The sequence below is a fragment of the Dermochelys coriacea genome, chromosome 2 (assembly GCF_009764565.3).
Source record: "Dermochelys coriacea isolate rDerCor1 chromosome 2, rDerCor1.pri.v4, whole genome shotgun sequence".
In the NCBI taxonomy this organism is placed as follows: domain Eukaryota; kingdom Metazoa; phylum Chordata; order Testudines; family Dermochelyidae; genus Dermochelys; species Dermochelys coriacea.
Genome location: NC_050069.1, coordinates 183,158,606 through 183,180,531, shown reverse-complemented (window position 1 = coordinate 183,180,531; position 21,926 = coordinate 183,158,606). Strand labels below are relative to the sequence as shown.

General features: G+C 44.4%; 1 protein-coding gene across 5 annotated transcripts in view; it reads right to left on the bottom strand.

Annotated features, from left to right (window-relative positions):
- PDE1C (phosphodiesterase 1C) overlaps positions 1–21,926 on the bottom strand; it is a 541,496-nt gene that overhangs the window by 376,809 nt on the left and 142,761 nt on the right. For all 5 annotated transcript variants that reach the window (XM_043508789.1, XM_038392424.2, XM_043508790.1 and 2 more), the window contains exon 3: positions 18,611–18,782. In XM_043508789.1, coding sequence (XP_043364724.1) covers positions 18,611–18,782 — 172 coding nt within the window. The remainder of the gene's footprint in view (positions 1–18,610; positions 18,783–21,926) is intronic.

Sequence of the window (21,926 nt, the reverse complement as noted above, 5' to 3'; positions counted from 1 at the left end):
GCCGGCCGAATGCTGGAGGAGTGAGCTCGTGAAAGATGAAAGCGTGATAAATAAATGCGGTTCAACCGGGAGTGGCGCGACTGATGGGTCTCCACCCGGACAAAGGTGAACGTGGAAGTGTCATCCGGGTGGTGGTCGCGCCACACGTCCACCAGGGAGTGGTGTTCGACTATCTCCTGGAGGATGGCGACGGCGGCCGGGCTCTGCTCGGTCCCCGAGAGGTCCCACTACTCGAGGGTGATGTTAAAGTCCCCTCCCAGGACCAGGCACTGCTGCGGATCCAAGGTGCCGAGGAAGGCGGACGCCTGCTGATAGAATTGCAACCGCTCCGGGCTCGCTGCTGGGGCATAGATGTTGACGAGGTTGACTACGAGCCCCTCCATGCGGACTCGGAGGTGCAGCAGGCGGCCCGGCACAGCCTCGGCGACCCCCACCACCTCGGGCCGTAGGTCGGGGGAGAACAGTGTCGCCAGTCCAGCTGTACGAACTGTGAGGTGGCTGAAGTAGACCCTGTCCCCCCAATCCAGCCGCCAGCTGTCTTCGGCGGTCGGATCCGTATGGGTCTCCTGCAGGAAAACCACAGAGTACCTCCCCTCTCGAAGGAAGGAGAGCACCTGGGACCTGCGGAGACCCATCCTACAGCCACGGGTGTTCAATGTTGCGATGGTAAAGGGAGGCATGAGGAGGGCTGGGGGGGATCCTCGCCGGTAGGGATGCTCATGGCTCCCGGTGGGCCGCACAGCAGTCCGTGACCCACCCCATAGGTGAGTAAGGAGTCACGGAAGACGCGGACCTGCTGGTAGGCTGCGGCACCCTGCCTCCCGGTCCTTTTACCGTCCCCCATGAGGGCCCTTGCGGCCCGGAGGATTTGATTAAAGTCCCCCCATTGCTAGAGGGCAAGCTGTACTTTGTTGGGGGAGCCATGGACGTCTTCTAGAAACTCCCGCAACTCCTCTCGCAGCGCATGGGGGGCTGGGGTTACGGTCTGGTTACTCCCCGACGGGGCCCTTGGTACAGCCCCGTGGCCCACCGAGATGGGCAGACAGGGTGCGGACCCCTGACAGGGCTCCTGATGGGTTGACCTGAATGCTGGGGCGATAGGGGGCGGTGGAGGGAGGGTAGCAGCCCCTGGTAGGTCGGGACGGGGAAACACAAAGTCCGCTCCCTGGGGGTCATCTGTTGGCAAGGGGAAGGAGACAGCCCCAGGAGCGGCAATAACATCTAGGGATGTGGATGGGATGGGGACGGGCAGGGGCAAGGTTAGAGGTGAGATTTTGGGTGGGGAGAGGGCTCTCAGTGATGCCGGGCGCAGGCTCTATGGTGGATTTGGCAGCCACGACATCAGGGGGTGGACTCTCTCCTGTAGGGCCCTCTCCCGGGAAGGAGGTCGAATGCTCCTCACCAACAACGATTGCCCCTGGTGGCTCAGGTCCCAGCCGCGTGGCACTGGCCATCGCCTCAACAGGTTCGGCGGCTCTCAGTGGGGTGCCATCTGCAGCCGGCTTTATGGAGGAGTCCAGGGGCCCCTCGGAGGTGGGAGCGGAAGCAACGGTTAGGGGGAGGGAGCATGGGGAAAGGGAGGCTGGAGTGAAGTCGCCTATATCGAGGCCCGCTGACATAGGGTTGTCCTCCCCCGGGTAACCGGGGTCAGACCCAGGGCCTCGATCTCCTCGTCTATTGATGGAAGATCAGTTTCCGCCACCTCGGGATTCTCCCCGCTGCCACTGACGCTACTGTTGCCTCGGGGCACACTGAGGTTTCAGATGGAGCCTCGGGAGTCTTGGAGGAGAGGGACTCCCGTGGAGGGGAGATACTGCCTTCCAGTGCTGCCACGTCTTCCCCAGCCGGCACCGGTGGATGGAACACACCCGTGGGTAAAGCGGAAGGCTCGGCCTCAGTTCCCCGTTTCCTGGTCTTCCGGGGGGCCTCCGCATCAGATGGGAGGAGCAGAGCTCGAGCCTTCCGCTTGCCCCGCTTCCCCTGGACTAGGGCCCAGCCCTCCATGGCATCATCTGGGGGCTGGCTAGCAGGGGTTGTGTCGGGGGCAGAAGCGATGGCTCAGGGACTCGAGGGGGTAACGGTAGAGCAGCACAAGGGAGGGAAGATTCCCCTTGGGGCGGGCCCTCTCCCATGCCCGGCGATGATGGGGCCGGTGCCCTGCCGGGGCTCGGGGCTCCCGGATGCCCCTCCTTCCCGGGCCAGGGGGCAGTCCCTCCGAACGTGCCCCATCGCCCAGCAGAGGTAGCACCGGTCCTCCCCCATGGAGTAATGCACCCGGTAACGGGCCCCCTCATAGGGGACTAGGAAGGACCCCTCCAGCACCTCTCCGTCACGCGCCGCCGGCGGCAGTTGAAGCTGCACTTGCCGGCGGAACGAGAGGACGTGACGGAGGGCGGGTTCTTTGCAGCCCAATGGGAGAGGGCTGATGACAGAGATGGGCTTCCCCAGGGTAGAGAGGGCGGGTAACAGGGCGGCATTGGGGAGAAAGGGAGGGACGGAGGTCAGGGCCAGGCGGACGCCCAGGTCCTCTAGCGGCTCTAAGGGGACAAAAACGCCCCCCACCGCCAGGCCCTTCTCCACCGCCTCCTGGGCGGCGGCCTCCGATGTTAAGAATAAGACGACCTTGCCATACATTTTGGAGGCCGCCACAATGGCCGTGGGCCCCACCACCCTCGCCAACGCCCGCACATACGTCTCCACGTGGGGCGAGGGGGGGACCAGGAAGCAACGAACGCCATGTTTCCTGGTCATGGTGGGAAAGGGGCCACGGCCCCTACAGATGGTAGCGGAGGCGGTGGGCTGGAGAGATGACGTAGCGGCAGGCGGGGGGGCTGCCGCCAACTGGTCGTATGCCCTGGGGGCTGGGGGAGGGACACCCCAGAGCTGGTGGAGGGAACAGCAGGGAGGGGCGCCCCAGCCGGAGATCGGGCCGGGGCATTGGGGGCAGCCCCTGCCATGGAGGGCCTGGTCTTTTTAGCGGGGCCTTTCCCCTTCTTCTTCCCCTGGCCCTTCCCGCGGGCTGGGGGGGCTCTCCCCGAATCTGAGGGGGTGAGAGACGTGGCAGCAGTGGAGGTCACCCCGGTGCCTGTCGCTGCTGGTGCCCCAGCGGGGGCGGTGGCAGATTGTTCGGCAGCAGAGGTAGAAGCTTGGGGGGGTGACGGAGGGTAGGCGGGGGAGGGGGAGCTCGGGCTGCTGGAAGGGTCCCACCCATCTCATCCCCACCATCATGAGCAAGGAGGAAAGGGGGGATACCAAAAGGAGGAGGGGAGAGGGGAAGCAGGTCGTCTACTCCTCCCCGCTAGGCTACAGGCAGGGGAGGAGGGCGCCAAAAGGGGTGGGCTGGACGGGGGGCAATCAGGGTTTAGGGGTCAGTCACCGACACAAGGTGGAATTCCGGCTCCTCTTGGTGCACTAGGGGAGGGGGGGATACAACAACATTGGGGGGCAGTGAAGAGGGTTGTAACTGAAATGGGGAATTGCACAAGCGCATGGGAGGGGGCATGGGCACACAGAGCGAGGGGCTAAGCGGTCTGGAGGTAGAACAGGGAAACCAAGGGGCTAGCTTCAGAGGCTGGGGCGGGGCAAATAAACAAAGGCTGCAGAAGGAAATGAGCGGGGCAGGCAAACAAACTGAAGCTAGTAAGGGGGCTGGGGCAAAAAGGGGGGCAAAGCTACAAGTGGCAAATGGGGCAGGTAGTAAAGGGCAAAGCTGGGTTGTAGGCAGTCGGGGGGGGGGGCATATGTGCCCACGTGCACTTGCACAAGTCTTTTTTTAAGCTGGCTGCTGCTTCCGGCCCAAAGGGTGGAAATAGGGCGTGGCAAGCCAAGCAAGCAGCTGAGTCCAGAGGCAGGAGCTGAGGCAGATGGTATACAGCCAGTGGGGGTGGTGGTAGTAGTGGTGTGGGTTGGGGGGGACACACAGATGGATAGGGGGGCAGCTGCACACCACACCCCCTATATTCCTGGAAATACAGTCAAGACCCCCACCACAAGAGCACAGTTTGAAAATTACTCAGTCTTAGGCCCCCTCCACGGTGGTCTGCAAAGTCTCTAGGTGCTCCCCCACTGGTAGATGGTCCTCTTCTTCTCCTCCTCGGGCTTCAGCAGCTCCAGGCAGCAGACTCCACAGCAGCAGCAGCTCCAGGAACTCCAGGTGGTGGTCCAGGCAGGCAGAAAGGACCCCTACCAGGAGGTGGTGGTGGTGGTGGTGTCCACAACAGCAGTGGCTGGGGTCCCTCACTTCTCCTCTCTGGGGAGTGGGCTAGCAGCCCCCCTCCCTCCGGGGCTGCAGTTGGAGCAGAAGCAGCACCCGAGAGTGGGGGTCCAGCAATCAGGTAGCAGAGAACGGGGTGGGGGGTGTCTGGCCCAGCCAGGGGAGCAGCTGGAGCAGCAGGGAGAGCTTAGGGCCTAGCAGCAGGAGTAGCAGCTTCCCACCTCCCTCCAAGCTAGAAGGCTGTGGAAGAGTCGTGGGGGAGAGAGAGAGATTTGCTCCAGGCTAAACAAATCCCTGGTACCAGGGTAAGTTAAATGGAAGCTGTTCCAGGTCAATTAAGACACCTGGGGCCAATTAAGAATTTTCCAGAAGGCAGGGAGAAGACTAGGTTGATTGGGACACCTGAAGCCAATCAGGGGCTGGCTGAAACTAGTTAAAAGCCTCCCAGTTAGTCAGGTGGGTGGGCATGTCAGGAGCTGTGGGCAGAAGTTGCATGGTTGGAGATGCTGAGTAGTACACACCATATCAGGCACAAGGAAGGAGGCCCTGAGGTAAGGGTGAAGTGGAGTTTGAGGAAGTGAGGGCTGCTGTGGGGGAAGTAGCCCAGGGAATCGTACATGTCATGTTTCTAAAAGGTCAACTACCATAGCTGATACTATTAGGGTCCTTGGGCTGGAGCCCGGAGTAGAGAGTGGACCTGGGCTTCCCCCTCCCACCTTTGCCCCCTGATTAATCACTGAGACTGGGAGACAACAGAGATTGAGCAAGGAAGGATAACTTTTCCTCATCTCCCTCGCTGGCTTATGATGAAAATGGCTCAGTAGACTGTGACCCTTGTCTCGAGAGAAAGAAGGGTTACATGGAGGGTCACAGTGAGCCTCTAAGGCTAGAGAAATCTGCCAGGAAACACGGGATCCACGGAGGCAAGGACAGAGCTTTATCACAGTACCATAATCACAACCATAATAAAAGTATTCTTACTGGAGCTAAGTGAGATATTCATACTGAAACAAAAAATACCCTAGAAATAATTTGCTTCCTTTCTACCTAATAGAGCTTCTGTGGAATTATGGTGCTTCCTACAAGATTTTTTTTTTTTTGCATCAGCAAAAATTTTGTCAAAGTTGGACATAATACATTTATCTCCTGACTTGTCTAGATATTGATGAAAATCCCAGTGCAGCTTCCTTCATGCATTTTCAAGTTTCAGGCTGGATTGTTTGGGTTTTCCCATATGATCTGTTTTCAGGAGTCGCAATTGACTCAGCTGTTTCCATGTAATCAAAAGTGTCAGTGAAAGCCATTTCAAACACCTCAAGCCCATGTGGAAAGAACAAGGAGAGACAACCAAAATATACGAGAGAGAGAGAGAGAAAGTGGCCTGCAGTCCGCCAAAAATGACTACTGGGTCTCTCCCCATAAAAGGATAAGGTAAGTATTGGGGTTATTGAAAGGAGAGGCTCTTGCAGAGCCTGCAATATAGAGCGGCATTGGGGGTGGAGAAGGAAGAGGAATGGAGGATTGTGGCCTCCGTACATTAGGATAACATTTGATGCTCTCACAAAAACTAATCCCTTTGAACTTCCTGCATTACTATATTTCGACGTATTTTTCCTAATTTTGAGGCTGGTTTATAGTGTGCATCTTTATACTTTTTTGTAGTGTTGAGACTGCTTTCCTGGTCGATTTTATACCTATTGTTGCTAAGTGGTTTACTACACCTTTGTATGCACAGACTTTCAGCTTTAGCTGAAAAACATCAAAACCCTAGTAATTGGTTTTCATTCAGAATTATTACTTAAAAAATTTGGGGAAACAAACAGTCTAAAATGAGTGTTTCAAACCCTGCAAAATGGAAGTTACAAATTTTTAACAGGTTTTCCACAATGTATTTATTTAACTTTAACCAGCTCTACTTTTATACCTAGTTTTTCCTATTACGAGTCAAATTTGCTGCATGCTCTTAACTCTCTGATTGGGTTGGCATGGTTATTTTATTTTATATCATCTTTGCAGTTCTAGAAATATATAGCAGCAATTAGTTTAAAAGAAGAGGGTGGTTTTGTTGTTTTAGTCATGTCTCCTTAACAAACCTGAGTAGGCTTGACTTCAAGAGTGTAAAATGCTCCACATTCTTTTAGGCCAGATATACAAAACCAAAAAACCACCTCACTTTGTCTCCACTCTAGATGTTACGAAGTTGACAAACAGTTCTGTTCAGCAGCTACTTTACTTTTGCCTGAGAGGTTAGGAGATGTCTTATTATTCCTTTTTCTTCCTATTATTTTAATTGTATATATTACACGTATGGTGTGGCACTGAGGCATCTGTGATACCCTGCTGCTGCCAAATATTTCATTACATTTTCATTGCTAATTTTCAATTTTGGATCTGTGTACCGTGCACAGGTCTGCAAAAAAAATAATCACATTTTGTAATGCTTTGGCTACTCATTCAATGCAGCAGGAGACCTTGCTTGGATACATCAGGTGATCTGTCTAGCTTTCCTGCCACTGCCACTGTACTAGAGGCATGAACCTGCTCACTTGTGCACTGGCACATTTCCATAAATGTGTTGGGAACCAAGATACGGGGCTAAGTGTACGACTTTGCTGATGCTCTTGAGCTACACCCATATTGATGTGTGTCTTACCTGGCCCAAGAACACAGAGAACTTCCTTCACACAGTGTAGTTAGCACCCCATCATAAGCCTTATCCCTCATCCAAAATACCACCACCATTTTCTTTATCCACAGTTTCCTCTCTTCCATCACAAAAAGAGATTGTGTGAGAAATCTTGGCCCCATTTAAGTCAATGTGACTTTTGCCATAAACTTCAATAGGGCCAGGATTTCACCCAGGGTGCTTATATAAAACTAATAAATGTATAGTCCGTTTCTCTCATTGTCTATTTTAAAGAAGATGGCTACTGTCAAACTACTGATTTTACTTGAAAGTTTGCCTATCTGAAATTAAGTGAAACTGGCTTTCTGTACTTTTTAGATGATTGTATGTGATCCTAGTATCAAGTGCCTTAAAAAAATCTCACAATGAAGAAAGACTAAGGGCATGAAATCACTCAAAATGGAACAGAAAAATGGTATGTAATTTTGTGAAAAAAATTCTCATTTTCCTCACTGCTCTCATTGTTGTTTTATGAGGATAGCTGGCCAAATATTATTCTCAGTGATTCTGGATTTATAACAGTTTATTCCACTAACTCTGAATTTGCACTGTTAATATTAAAAGCAAATTTGACCCCCTATATGAGGCTATCTCTGGGCATATATACAGATTCCTGGAACCAATGTAACCACCGAATACACAGAGGTGCCATGCAATTTGACTCTACACTGTCCAGAGAAAAGATCACCAGCTGAGTTCACATTAATCAAATTATTGTATTTGTGAGAAACAATGTCATCACATTTTGAACATCAGGTCAAGTGACAAATTCTAGAGAGTCATCCAAAGGTTAAAGAAGAAAGCATGCTTATCTTGTCTATCACTTTAACTCGTTTCGACAGTAGAAAGGTATATTTCACAATTTTCCATGTGGTGGGACACAATTTTAAAAACAGAATTCTCCATAGAAATCAACATAAATGGGGAGTTTTGCTTAAAAACTGACAGCACAACATGGCCCAGTATCTTTTTCTGAGAAAATATTTGTTAAACAATATATTTTTTGAAATGACATGAAGCTTAGTGGGTCTTCAGGAAATAGGTTTGTGCAGAAGCAACAAGCAGTCATCTAAGTTAACAAGTTGATTTTTATTTTTATTTTTTTAAGCTGTACAAATACATTTATTTCATCCACCACAGAACAGGTCTGACTTACTGCTCATAGCTTGGGCTCTTCCCCCACAGGAATGCTAGCCTATCCAGGAAGCCTGCTGTCCCCCCCTGGAAGGCAGATAAAAGTGCCTGACAGATACGGGAAGTGATCTCTGAATTACTGCTAGATTGTAAGGCTACACTGATTTTGCTAAGGCTGACACACAAATTGTGAAACTTAAACACAAAAACTATCTTAGGACATGCCCCAATAAAAAGTTCTTTCCGATTTTTTATGGACTGGTTCACAGCTATTCCCCTCCTCACCCCTGCATCCTAGAAATAGTTTGTTCAGACACATTTAAATTAGATTCAATAAATTGCACTATTTCCACTAGATTCTACTTTTCAATCTTAATATGAGCTGTGAACTCAGTGCCATTTTCCTTGGATGACTGGGAGATGAAGCTTGCATTTTAATAGACTTCTCTATGGAAGATTCAATTCACAAAATATGCAATTTACCTAGAATCACACATTTAACTTTTCTCTGGTTGTTTTGAAACACAGATTTGTAATTTCTCTAGGGAAAGATCCCATTCTTGGATCTGCACTGCAGACCTCTACTGCATATTGACGTCAGTGGGAGTTCCATGCAGCATTTGAGTGAGGCTATGCAATGAAGAACTGCAGTGCAGATCAGAGACCAGGAGTTTGCTCTCAGGGTGGTGACTTGGCTACACAACTCCCATAACTGTCAATGATAGTTGTGTAAGTCCTGGCACACCATTCTTAAAGTGAACCCTTGAGAATCACATGCAATCAGTTTAAGCTATTAGGAACATCTAGCAATTTGTTTTGCTACTGCTACAAATTGCATTAAATACATGGTGTGACAAATTTGAACTGGCTTTTAAAACAATTCAAGGGAGTAAAACAAAGGTTAGAAAAAATGCCTAGTACAGCCATTACTCACTTGGGTGTGAAACTAAGGACCATTTACTACGCTGAGGTCCATGAGAGTTCCACACATGACATGAGAGCTGTTCTGTAATCTACTGGCCTTCTCCTGTTATGTCATGATAACACAGTTACTCAGGATGTACCACATAATACAAGAAAGGATGATGAAAAGCACAACTCCCTCATTTGTGTGATATAGAGGAATTTTACAAAACTACACAAACCTTGAGTGACACTGAAATCAATGAAAGTTAGGAGCCTAAATATCTTTGAGGATCTGAGTCAAAGTCTGCATTTACAATACTTTGCTTTCCAACCCCAGCCTATAAAAAGAACTGCACTTTTTGGCTCTACTCTTCAGCTATAGTTGGATCAACATTATGTTAGTGAAAAAATTACGTAGTTGAAGCACCGTGTAATTATAGACTCAATTCCACAAGTCCTCAGCACAAATTTTTCATGAAAGTCAATGGGCACTCCTCAGCTAGAATGCTTGCAGCATAAGACCCAATTCATATGAATTAATATTACAGTCACCAACATCGTTAATGATGTAGCAAGAAACTCATGCAGGTTTATTAGATTTGTAATAAGAACATTAAACAAAGAATATAAACATTTCAGTCTAGGAGCTATACTTAGAAACATTGGGCCAGAGCCCTAGCTGAGGTAAATCAACACAGCAATAACTCAACAGACTTCACTGGAGCGGATTTATAATCAGCTGAGGTTCTGGCCACTGTATTTACATTAACATTTTCTATAATCATTGTACTAAAATATTGCTGACATTTTGGATAATCATATTATTAGCAGCATTTAAAACAATCCAGGAAATGGAGTAGCCTCAAAAGGGATGTACAGTAATAAAAATCCAATTTTATCAACTTTTCATCTTCAGTTTGAACATTACTCTAGCAACCATATTAGAAATTAGAGCAGAGTTAATTATAATTGGTACAAGAAGTTAGATAGGATAAAAAAAAATATTTTAGACTCAGACTGCAGATATTATTGGTGACACAGTTATATGAAAAAAGTTACCCTTGTGTGTGAAAGTGCTTGAGAAACATAAAAATGTTCAGTTATCTTTATCTTTGAAATTGCAGCTGCTTACAGAGATCCACTCATATAGCAGGGAGGAAAATAAACTTTGTTTTAAAATAAAAATATTGACTTTCTTTAGTAGCAAACATATAACAACCCCAGTTGGTTGACAGAGTTTGAACCCAGAACCTAAAACTATAAAGGATCATGCCTTTAACAAAGGGATGCTTTAGGTGACAGCTAAAATAGACTCTTATCCTCATATGTGGACCAGCTACTAGGACGGGAAATAAAGACCCACATTCCCTAGTGTGGGTTGTATATGTACTATATTCTATAAGATATACACATAACCTTAGGAAAGTTGGGATTTGGATCCAAATTCTGACCTAAACTCCACACTTCTCAGGTCCATCTTCAAACCTGAAAGTATGAAGTATATGATTTTTTTTGCCAGAAAAAGAGAAGTTTGGCATAGGACCATGGTTTTAGATATACCCTCTGTTAATTTATGGTTTTTAAATGGAAAGGAAATGAAACATGACCATTAAAACAGAGTTTTACTGTGAGCATTTAAGTTCATTCAAAACCCAAAGTCCAGGAGTGTGCAGAGTTTGGAAATGAAATCTAAATAAAAATTTCTATGAACAACTGCAAACTAAAGTGGTTTACTGCACTATATTTGATATCCATGGGAGTTGTATTCTCAGAGTATGACAGCTTTCTAAATGCGTAGTCCATAAAACAGTTTCTAGGAATTGCCAGCGGATAGTTTACATGAACATTCCAGCTACAGTACAGATACTATCAAATTATGTGGGTCCATTGTATTGGTGATTCACAGTAGCATTACTTACATAAGCCTTGCTATAGGCCCCAGAATTCATTAGAGTAAAATAGTTGGGGCTAAATGCTTCCATTTCTTAGTGCTTTAGCACTCCATATATTATTGAGATAGTGCACAAGTTTAGCATAGGCACAGCCCTCAGCTAATGTTTTGGACTTATTTTTGTTGTTCACACAGAAAGGTTTCTGGTTCTTGTCTGAGCCTCGTGGAATTTCATAATCTATTCTTTACTAAATTAGATTTTAGGTTATTCTCTACATCTGCTGGGCAGGGGGGAAGTCACAGCATAAAATATATATGCGAGGTCTACTTTCCATTACTACTATCTGGATATTTAAAAGCATTTAAAATAGTATACTGTATATGGAGTATGGACAGGTTTTATACAGGCTTCCATTTTCTGTGCCTCCTTTAAGTTCCTCTGTTACACAAATCTAAGCAATAAAAAAAAATCTACAATATTGATCTATGATACTATAGCTACTGTCAAGGTATAAGGAAACCTACATCTTAGTTGCTTCAAAAGTGGAGGTTACAAAGGTCTTAATATTTAATAGGGTAAAATAACTCCATAAGATTTTTAATAATACTTAGGTCTTTGTTTACATCAATAGATCTCAAAGCACTTTAGAAGGGTGATCAGTATCATTACCCCCCTTTTAAAAAACAGGTGGGGAAACTGAGGCATGGAGCTGAAGTGACTTGATCAAGATCACCCTGCAGCCAGTGGCAGAGCTGAGAATAGAACTCAGCTCGTCTGAGTTCCAGTCCTGGGCACTATTCACTAGGCACGCTGCAACTCACTTCCTCTTAAAAGGAAAATACCATTATACTGGCACAGGAGAAAAATATCAGTTTTCTGTATTTGCTGTGAGCACAATAGTTGGCTCAGTAGCTGTATATTACAATGAGCCCAGAAACAGAAAAGCCACCAAGCCATTGAAAATATCCTACCGTTGTACATAGTAACCTCAGACACCTTATTTGCAGTCTCATATTTGGGGTGACTCACACTGGGCTCCCTTCTTAACAAGGCATACGTGGAGTGCTGTGTGTATGAGCTCAACATAAAATATGTGGCTAACAGGGATTGTGGGGCAACGCAATTCTGCATTAGTGAAAGTGCTGCTACAAAGCTGCCAAGCTACAAAGCTGCCTGGTAGCAGGAACGGTGACTAATAAGAGTGCGTAGCTAAATGGCGCATTAGCTTCACACTTAAGGGTAAGGATCACACTTAAGCTTTTCTTTTTTTTTTCCCCTCACACTCACACACACACACACACACACACACACACACACACACACACACACACACACACACACACTTTTTTACTCTACACATCGAAATAAGGGAATGGGTATGCAGCATCTTGAGAAATATTACTGAGTTCAGGGGAGGTGCCTAGATATTAATCTAGTTTGCGTCCATACATAGTTCTCTCAACCCCCACGTCAGAGCATAACAGCTGAATGATGTGCAGGGATTGGTGGATCAATGCTGTTGTATATTTGTACAAGACCTCATACCCAGACTTAAAAGTATAATGTTATAGTAGCCCTTCTCTTTGGTGTGCCTATACCAGTGCTTAATTTGCACTGGGACTTGCCAGGGCCGAGTCCCAGCACCTCTGGGCTTGCCACATCAGTTATGAAAGTAAACAATTGTTTGAGCCCTGGAACCTCCTTCATTACAAATTAAGCCCTGGGCAAGCCAAACATTTGCCAATTGACCACCAGATACATTGGTCAATTTTCTTCCTGTGACAGGATATCCTACCCATCCAGGCAGCCTGGCTGGAGGTAGGACTAAGGCCCACAAACCCCTTTTCAAGTGTCAGGTCTGCAGAGATATGAAACCAGAACAGGAGGGGTTAATTGGCTGAGGAAAAAATGTGCCTGAGCCTTGTTACCCTCCAGGTCAGGGGTGGGCAAACTACGGCCCGTGGCCTAGATCCAGCCTGCGAGCTGTTTTAAGCTGGCCAATGAGCCGCACCACGCGGCTCAGCCCCACTCCAGCCAGGTTGCAGGGTCCGGCTCCTATGCACTCCAATGGGAGCTGCAGGGGTGGTGCCTCCGGATGGGGCAGGATGCAAAGCAGCCTGGCCGTGCCTCCGCATAGGAGCCAGAGAAGGGACATGCCACTGCTTCCGGGAGCCACTTGAGGTAAGCGCTGCTTGCAGCCTGCATCCCCTGAGCCTCTCCCCATACCCCAACCTTTTGCCCCAGCCCTGATCCCCCCTCCCTCCCTCCAAACCCCTCGGTCCCAGCCCAGAGCACCCTCCTTCACCCCAAACTCCTCATCCCCAGCCCCACCACAGAGCCCACACCCCCTTCTGCAGTCCAACCCCAATTTTGTGAGCATTCATGGCTTGCCATACAATTTCTATTCCCTGATGTGGCCCTTGAGTCAAAAAGTTTGCCCACCCCAGTCCAGGTGCTAACTGACTGTGGTTATAAGGAGGAAGGGGATTAACAGTAGGGTACAGAAGGAAGTCTGGCAGAAAGGCTTTGGCTGGCCCCTGAAGCAGGAAGAGGGGTTTTTTTTTTTAAGGTTTGGACCTTACTTATCTCCCACAAGGAGGAGGAAGAAGCAACAGAACTCTTGTTTCTGTTTTGGAAGTGGGCTTACTCAATACAGTAGGGAGGGAGAGCTTGGTCTGAGATACCCCCACTCCATCTGAATTTATCAACATAGATCTTTTGAGGTGTATGATATAGTGACAATAACACTGGGATTTCCTTATCAATAATTCATCTACCATATAAAAACAAGTATACAATGACATCAAAGAAGAGAGCCACTTTTTCAACATGAAAAAAAAACCGCTCACCTCATGGACTTCGAGGCATGTGCTAAGAACTAGAGTGCAACCTTTGAATAGCAATTGCTGTAAAACCCTCTCCTCTTATCACTCCCACTTTGAATCATCAAACTTCAATTTACCATGGAGGACATGCATAGTTTTTAAAATGTGTAACACACACCCAGAAGAGAATTAAAATAGGAGGTAAGGAAGCCAGAATGATTTGGGAGTCTTTCCCTCAAGGAATACAAAATTTTCCTTCTTAGTTCATCATAGTGAACATCAATAATTAACAGCAGGTTTGGGTAGAACAGAGATAAATGTAGGTGCAGTGCAAATAATACACCTCATAATGAGTCAGAGTTGAGAGAGATGCCCATCATGAGGATTCTTAAGGATATTCTGGTTCAATGAACATTTAGTAAGACCTCGGTCTCTTTTAAAACGATATAAAAACATTAAGAGAAAATGCTTGGTTTTCATGTTTTAAAAAACCAATGACTAAGCTAATTTAAAATACTACTCATCCAGGTGGCAACCCTCCTACAGTACATCAAAAACAAATTAATTTAAGAAAAATCCTCAAGTGGTTGGCTTGGCATTCTTAGTTTTCCTACATGACATTATGGAGCAGCAGTGCAATTTGGTGACTTAGTTTGCTACAGACTGTACTTTGGAAACTGAAGCAGCAAATTCTTTGTACGTAAAATATTCCCCCAACTTTCATGCAATATTGCATAAGAAAATTCAGAGTTGTTATCTATTGTTTCTTTGCACTCTCTAGTGGAGTTCCTGTCCTGTGTCACTAAAATGACTGCTTTGGTAATCCCTTAATGAAGCTATGCCTGCAACAGTTTGCTAAAATATGTTGTGAATCACAAGTTACTACCTGCTGCACTTGAAGTAGTAGTAAGAGTTGCAAATGGCTAATGATTACCATTAACATAGTTAATTCTTTCACTATTGGGTTGCTCACAATGAAAACAGCAAATAATTCCCAGAAGTGAATGTGAGACCTGGAATTCCCACCAGCCCAGAACTGCTTCTCAAGTCACTTCCAGCATTGACTGTTTCTAGAGATATCAAAGTGACCAATATAGGCAACGAGTACTTGAGTAAGGAAGATTTCAGCTGCACTAGAAAAAAGCTACTATGGTGCAAGTGGTACAGGTGTGCCAGGACCCACAATATTATGGTCCCAGCAGAGGCTGCCCCACCTATAGGAAGGCTATTGCTCGCAGCCAGGCTACCAGCAAAGTGCTCCTGCCCCTTCCCCAGGGACCTGAGGAACAGGAAGCAGCCCCCAGCTGGCCAGGCTGCAGGAAAAGTGTTTGTGCCCCAGGACACAGGAGCTCTGAAGAGTGAAAAGCTTTCCCACGTCATCCCCAGCCGCTCTCCATCCCTGGCGTGGGTACGTGTGCAGCCACAAAGTTCAGGCACTGAGCGGCTTGGGACAGCTCTTGGTGGCACTGCCAACGCTGTTGGGGCTGCAGCTCCTGCAGCTGCCACGACCCTGGACTCTCACTGCAGCTGTGCTTCAACAGGGAGGAGCTCCTCCAGAGAGTACAGGCTGGGATGGGAGGGGGTGCAAAGGACCCAGGTCCCTTTGTGGTTGAGCTGAGTGGCTCCAGGGGAAGGGTTGCAGGGATGGATGGGAAGCAGGTCTCCAGCGCTGGGGGAAGGACCACTAATCTATTGTTGCACCAGGGCCCTCTGAGGCCTTGTTATGCCACTGAAAAAAGCCTTATAACCATTGTCCAATGTTCCTGTGCATCAAGCTGCAACCACTGTCCAATACATTTCATACACTAACACACACACACACTCAAGGAGAAGGTGATCATTGGACCCAAACAGTACAAAACTATATAAAAATTAAGATCCAAAATAGCCATGTATTTTCATGTTCATAGCCAGTTGTGAAGCAAAATCAAGCTACAGTACTTGCTAATTTTCCATGCTACATAACAATGAGCACTGCACAGGAGACAACACAGATCAAATGTCAGAGGTGTACTTGGAATATTATGTTGCTATACGTATATATTTACATGAAAGATAGCAACAATCATAAGAAAATGTGACTCATCTGACACGAGACACTTTCTTTTAACTACACTAGAAATGGATGGTATGGCCATGTATTGCTCTCGGTTCACTGACTTTGAGTCAGAAATAGTGAGAGAGTTCATGTATTTTATTGTTTATAACAGTGACCTTATAATAAAAGGCCAGCTCCTGCTCCCATCAAAGGCAAGATTCCCAAAGTCAATGGGAATCTTGCCTTTGACTCCAATGGGTATTGGAATGTTAATAGTATAACAATAATATTATAACCTGACATCCTCTTCCATAAATACCTGTGTTACAGCCATCAACCTTCTAGTCAAGTGCAGCAAGACAAAACAACTGTTGTAGCACATTTACTCACGCAAATGGCAAGAGAGGTGGGATGAAGCCTTCTCCCCTAGGGGTCTCCACTTGGTGTGTGGTGGGCAACAAGACAAGAGGAATAGAGAGTTTCATATTTGCCAGGTACCTATCAGCCACCAGACACACTGGACACACTCAGTAATGTCATAAGAGCTCCCTTCACAGGGCCGGCTCCAGATGCCAGCTTTCCAAGCAGGTGCTTGGGATGGCATTCAGAATGGGGCAGTCGTCCATGTCCCGTGGTGGCAATTCAGCGGCAGCTCAGCTGCTCTTCCCACCGCTGCGGCTTTTGGGCTCTTCAGGGCATGGCGGCAATTCGGCGGTGGCTGCTTGGGGCAGCAAAATCGGTAGAACACACCAATAAATATCAGAAATATATATTAAATCTTTTTAGGCTTCTGTTACTTCCACTTTGTGTCATGACCATGATATTTTCATAGTAGATTTGGCATATATCTCATCATCGCATTGTTCTCATTGTATCTCTATCTTCACTACACCTTTGAAACAAGTCAATGGAAAAATAAATAAAATTTATGATACCTGCCCCATGCCATCACTCTAAGTGCAGCTTGGTAATAATCAAAATTTCCTGTCCATCCAACAAATGTAATAGATGAAGTCCTGGGTGCATTGAATTCAATAGGAGTTTTGTCACTGACTTCAATGGGACTAGGATTTTATCCACTATCTTTATGTTTTCAACAACACTATAGTCACTCACAGGTATATTTAACACCAAACTTCCACTTCTGCTTAACAGAAGGCAAGTATGAATATATCAAATGATCCTAGAAAGGTTGCATTGCCATTACTATTTCATGGAATATTTTCATCTGAGATCTTAAACAGAATTCAGAAATTATATTTTACTTTTAATATATTTTAAATTTTCTTTATTTTCTGTCTTCTTTAACATAGGAAGTGCAATGGACCACATTATTTTCAGTGTCATGGATTGCAAAATGTATAGAGCATTTGCACTCTCTGGGTATAGCTAAACAGATAGATATATTGTGCTTCATACCAACAATGTGTTTGGATTTAATTTTATGATAGTCTAAATAGCACACTACATGGTAAAGTAACTACCTACAGTCACAAATGAAATACCAGGGTTGTTCTGACATTTGTAAAACCATTAACACAACATTAGGAGAGCTGTGTAACTGAATTGCATTCTCCAATTCATCAGTTCCTCTTATTATTTTATCTGGGATCATACATACACTAAGAACCACCCCACTCATATAATCAGATTGCACCATTTGAGAAGCAGTAACACAATTTTAAAAAAATAGTTGTAATAATGTGGATTACAGAAGTGTAAAGGTTGCTGGTGACCATGATTTCTTAAGGAAAGATTTTGAGTGAGAGAAAGATTTGTATTTGGGTGTCTTGATTTGACAATTGATTTTTAAATATAGAGTAAGACAAAATTAGGCTAAACTTTAATTTTTTTTTAAAATCACAACTTCGTCATAAAAAGGCAGCTCCAGATTCTGAAACATGCAGCACTGCTCACTCCCTCACTACAAAATTCAATCACAGAAAAACTGACATGAAAGCACAGCAAGAGATTTTTTGAGATACCAGGCAATGCTCACAAGGTGTCTGAGATCAGTACCTTGGCAAAGGGCTTTAACATGCACACTAAAAATAGTGTAACTATACCAAGATTGATATCATTTTATACCCTAGAGTATAATTAAAACCACAGGCTTTGCCACAGAGACATCTGTAAAAACAGGAAATGCGTTTGGTGTGGAGCAATATATAATAGTTATAAGAGAGAATAGTTTAAAAACAAAGCCTCCAGAAGAAAAACAAACACTGCTAGGTATTGCTGTGCACTTGGCACTCAGATTTTGAAATGTCTATCAAATATCTACCCCCACAGGTACAGCTTTTCTATTTTAATTCATTTGTTTGGGAAAATTATAGTCAACAAAAGATGCTTCAAAGAAATGCTTGCCAAATGAACACTCACATGAATAAGCAAGTTGGAAGGAAGTACAATAATGTGCGTATCTCACATTTATGACAGCATAAGTCACTTGCACACAATCCCCTTTCCAGGAATCATCCTCCTTGACAAAAATATATGAACACCATATAGTTCTAAAGACTTCAAATCACTAGACAAAAGACTCAGTTTGCCCCATATCAGTACAGGATTTTATCTGTCTGTAAAGTGCAGGGCTTCATCAGTACAATAGATTCACATGAAACAATACCAACCTTCAAAGGTAATTTCATGTAAAACTCTCTCAACAGAATGTTGACTCTCCACTGCATTATATCTGTCTTGCCTATAATCTTGTAATGAGGTCTGAGAAATGAAAATCAGCAATCCGAACAGCATTACTTATAACCCTCTTTCTTCAATCCTGTTCAGTACAAAGCCACACCACACAGCAGAAGGCACCACTATATTGACTTCTTAATCAAACCCACAGTACAGTTGCCTAACTTTAAAGAAAGTTAATTAAGGAAAAGCAAAATGTGTTCATGTCCATCAAACCTGAAAGATGTTTTCACTAATGCTTCTGGACTGTCCACTGGCGGTAGCTCATCTGCTAAGATTTCCTCTGGAGTCCTAGGATCATGAATGATGGTTGGCTTCTGTCTTTCTTTGAGATTATCAGTAAACCCACCAATAATGGTATTCCATATGCAGTTTTGTGACTTTGACCCTAGAGAGAGAGAGAAAATGAATTCATCAAAGTGCTAATCTGTTTTCTCAGCAGTCTGGAGAAAGAAACAGCAAATTATGTCTTTACCATCGGGTGTCTAGAATTTGGAGCTGTACCTACAGACTTAAGTCCAAAGTGGAAATAAACACTAACATTCAGGATATCATTTTCAAATCCTAATCTACACTGTCCTCTTTGATTAAAGATTTATTTACAAAACAAAAATAATAGTCAGTAGAAAGTATTCTTCTATTATTCTTCACACTAGATACTCAAGCTACAACTGATCATGTAATAAAACATGATTGTGTTTAAGCCAGACAGCTAACAAACAAGTTAAGTGTCAGCTCAACACAAGACATTGGCATCTAATTATTATCTTCAATACAATTAGTAATTGTGTTTCTAATTTATTAAGATTAGATTATAGACCAAAAATGTGTCTGTCTGAGGAACTAGAGCTGGTTGAAAAATGGATTTCTTTTCATGGAAAAAATTTCATTTTTTTCAGTGGCAATTCAAATACCAAAGTGTGTGCGAAAAATCAAAATATTCAATTTGGAAAGGCTGCTGTGATGCCAAATGGGAGTTGTAGGTCTGGTTCCTCATGATCTCATACTTCTCTATAGGCAAGATCTGTGGTTTGACTACAATCTCACATGATTCATCATGGTCTCTCTCCCCCCACACACACACACACCTTGGAGAGGGAAGGCAATGCATCGTGGCAGTCCCTCACCATGATGAATCATGGAAAAGTCATCTGGCCTGGGAGTCCAGCCCACAGAGGAGAACGGAGATATGTAGCTACTGAACTTCAACTCCTATGAGGCATTGCAGCAGTATTTCCAAATCAAAATATTTCAGTTTTCAGCCAAAATATTTTGGTTTCCAAGTGTTCCATTTTTTCAATAAAAACAGACATCATCCACAGAGGAAAAGACACTTTTTGTGAAAAATTTGCTTAGTTGAAAATCCTATTTTCTGTCGAAAAGTATTCTGACCAGCCCTTTGAGGGGCATTTTTAATATGTATGTTTATCTTCAGGAAAAAAGAAAAGGTTTATTACTAGATCTAGCACTAATCAATTTTTGTGTGACCAGAATATCACCTAAAATTCTCAACACACATTTGTAAGCTATACTCCTATTTCACTGCCATCTAAAACCCTAGAAAGCCATATGCTTGGCTTAGGGAGGTATGTGACTTTTCTCTCACTGTGCATATGGGAGAGGATTTCCCCCTTACAGTTCTTCTCAATAGCAAAGTACATGTGAAAATCCCCAGATGTCAAGAGAAAAATGTGGCATACACTGAAGCAGCTAAGCTACACATTTAGAGGAATGTTCTCATGTAAATGCATTATGATCAGAGCTGGACAGAAAACATTTTTTCACAAAAGTTTCATGAAATGTTTTTGTCAACATTCTTTTTTGATGAAAGTTTTACATTCAGCTCTTATGCTGACCTATAGCCAATGGCAACATTCCTACACCCTCTTCACCATGCACAGAATGCCAAATCAGGGAACAAAGCACCTAAATTCAGATCCCCAACATACTACAATTAGGCATTTTGGTAAAAAAATTTAAAAAGTGAAAATATTGTGACATTCCACCACCTCTCAACAAAAAATAAATAAAATCTGTAATGGCAACAATGTTTTGCAACAAGGTTAGCTATTATAAAAAAAAAGGCCATTTTTCAAACAACAAAAATTTGTATACGAAAAATTTCCATGAGCACTATTAGTTAAACACAACACCTGCTTTTTAAAACAATATAATTTGATCATCTCTTCCATCTCCAGATTTGCCAGTCTTTCACCAACATTAAATTCACATGAAGACTTTTTTTTTCTTTTTTTAAAAATAAGACTTCAAGGCACAGCATTTCCCTATGTCAGGTCTTGCAACTTAAAAAAAAATTACAGTAAAATAAAAAAAACTTGGACAAAACTATGGATGAGATCTTCAAAAATGCCCAAATGACTTGTGCTTCTAACTCACTTCAGCACTTTTGAAAATCTGATCTCTACTACCATGCTGAAAACCTGCTACATGCCAAGTTTCAGACAGCATAGGATGCTTATGGTTTAGTTAGCAAACTCAAGAAGAGTGGTTTATAACTGAAATTAGCTAAAGTAGCACCAACAGGCATCACACTATAATGATGTAGCATTAGCCTTACTGGATTTCATAGCATAAAAAGATAACCCCCTCTTCAGAATATCAAACCTGCTTCTGGTCTTGCTCCAGAGGCTTGTAACTACATGCAAAATTAAAATCGGAGAAAGGGGGTTCATACTGAAGTTAGTGACTCACTTTTATACAGCTTTTATAATGCTTTTGTAAGTTTCCAAGCATTCCTCTGCCATTCAGAAGCAAATTAGCACTCACTGAAAAGCACATGATAGAACTAACAGTTCTTAACTAGTCCTGACTGTCTGTCACTATAATACGTATAAAGTGGGCAGTAAAACATTGAATAAAGCACATCTTGCCACCCTACCTCCTGAGAGAATGCCACAGGGAAATATTGCATTGTCATAAATATAAAGGGAAGGGTAACTACCTTTCTGTATACAGAATTATAAAATCCCTCCTGGTCAGAGGCAAAACCCTTTCACCTGTAAGGGTTAAGAAGCTAGGATAACCTCACTGGCACGTGACCAAAATGACCAATAAGGAGACAAGTTACTTTCAAAGCTAGCGGGGAGGGGAACAAAGGTTCTGTCTGTCTGTGTGAGGCTTTTGCCGGGAACAGAACAGGAATGGAGTATTAGAACTTATTAGTAAGCAATCTAGCTAGAAATGCGATAATTTCCTTTTATTTAAATGGCTGGTAAATAAGCTGTGCTGAATGGAATGTATATTCCTGTTTTTGTGTCTTTTTGTAACTTAAGGTTTTGCCTAGAGGGATTCTCTATGTTTTGAATCTGATTACCCTGTAAGGTATTTACCATCCTGATTTTACAGAGGTGATTCTTTTAATTTTTCTTTAATTAAAATTCTTCTTTTAAGATCTTGATTGCTTTTTCATTGTTCTTAAGATCCAAGGGTTTGGGTCTGTGTTCACCTATGCAAATGGGTGAGGATTTTTATCAAGCCTTCCCCAGGAAAGGGGGTGTAGGGCTTGGGGCGA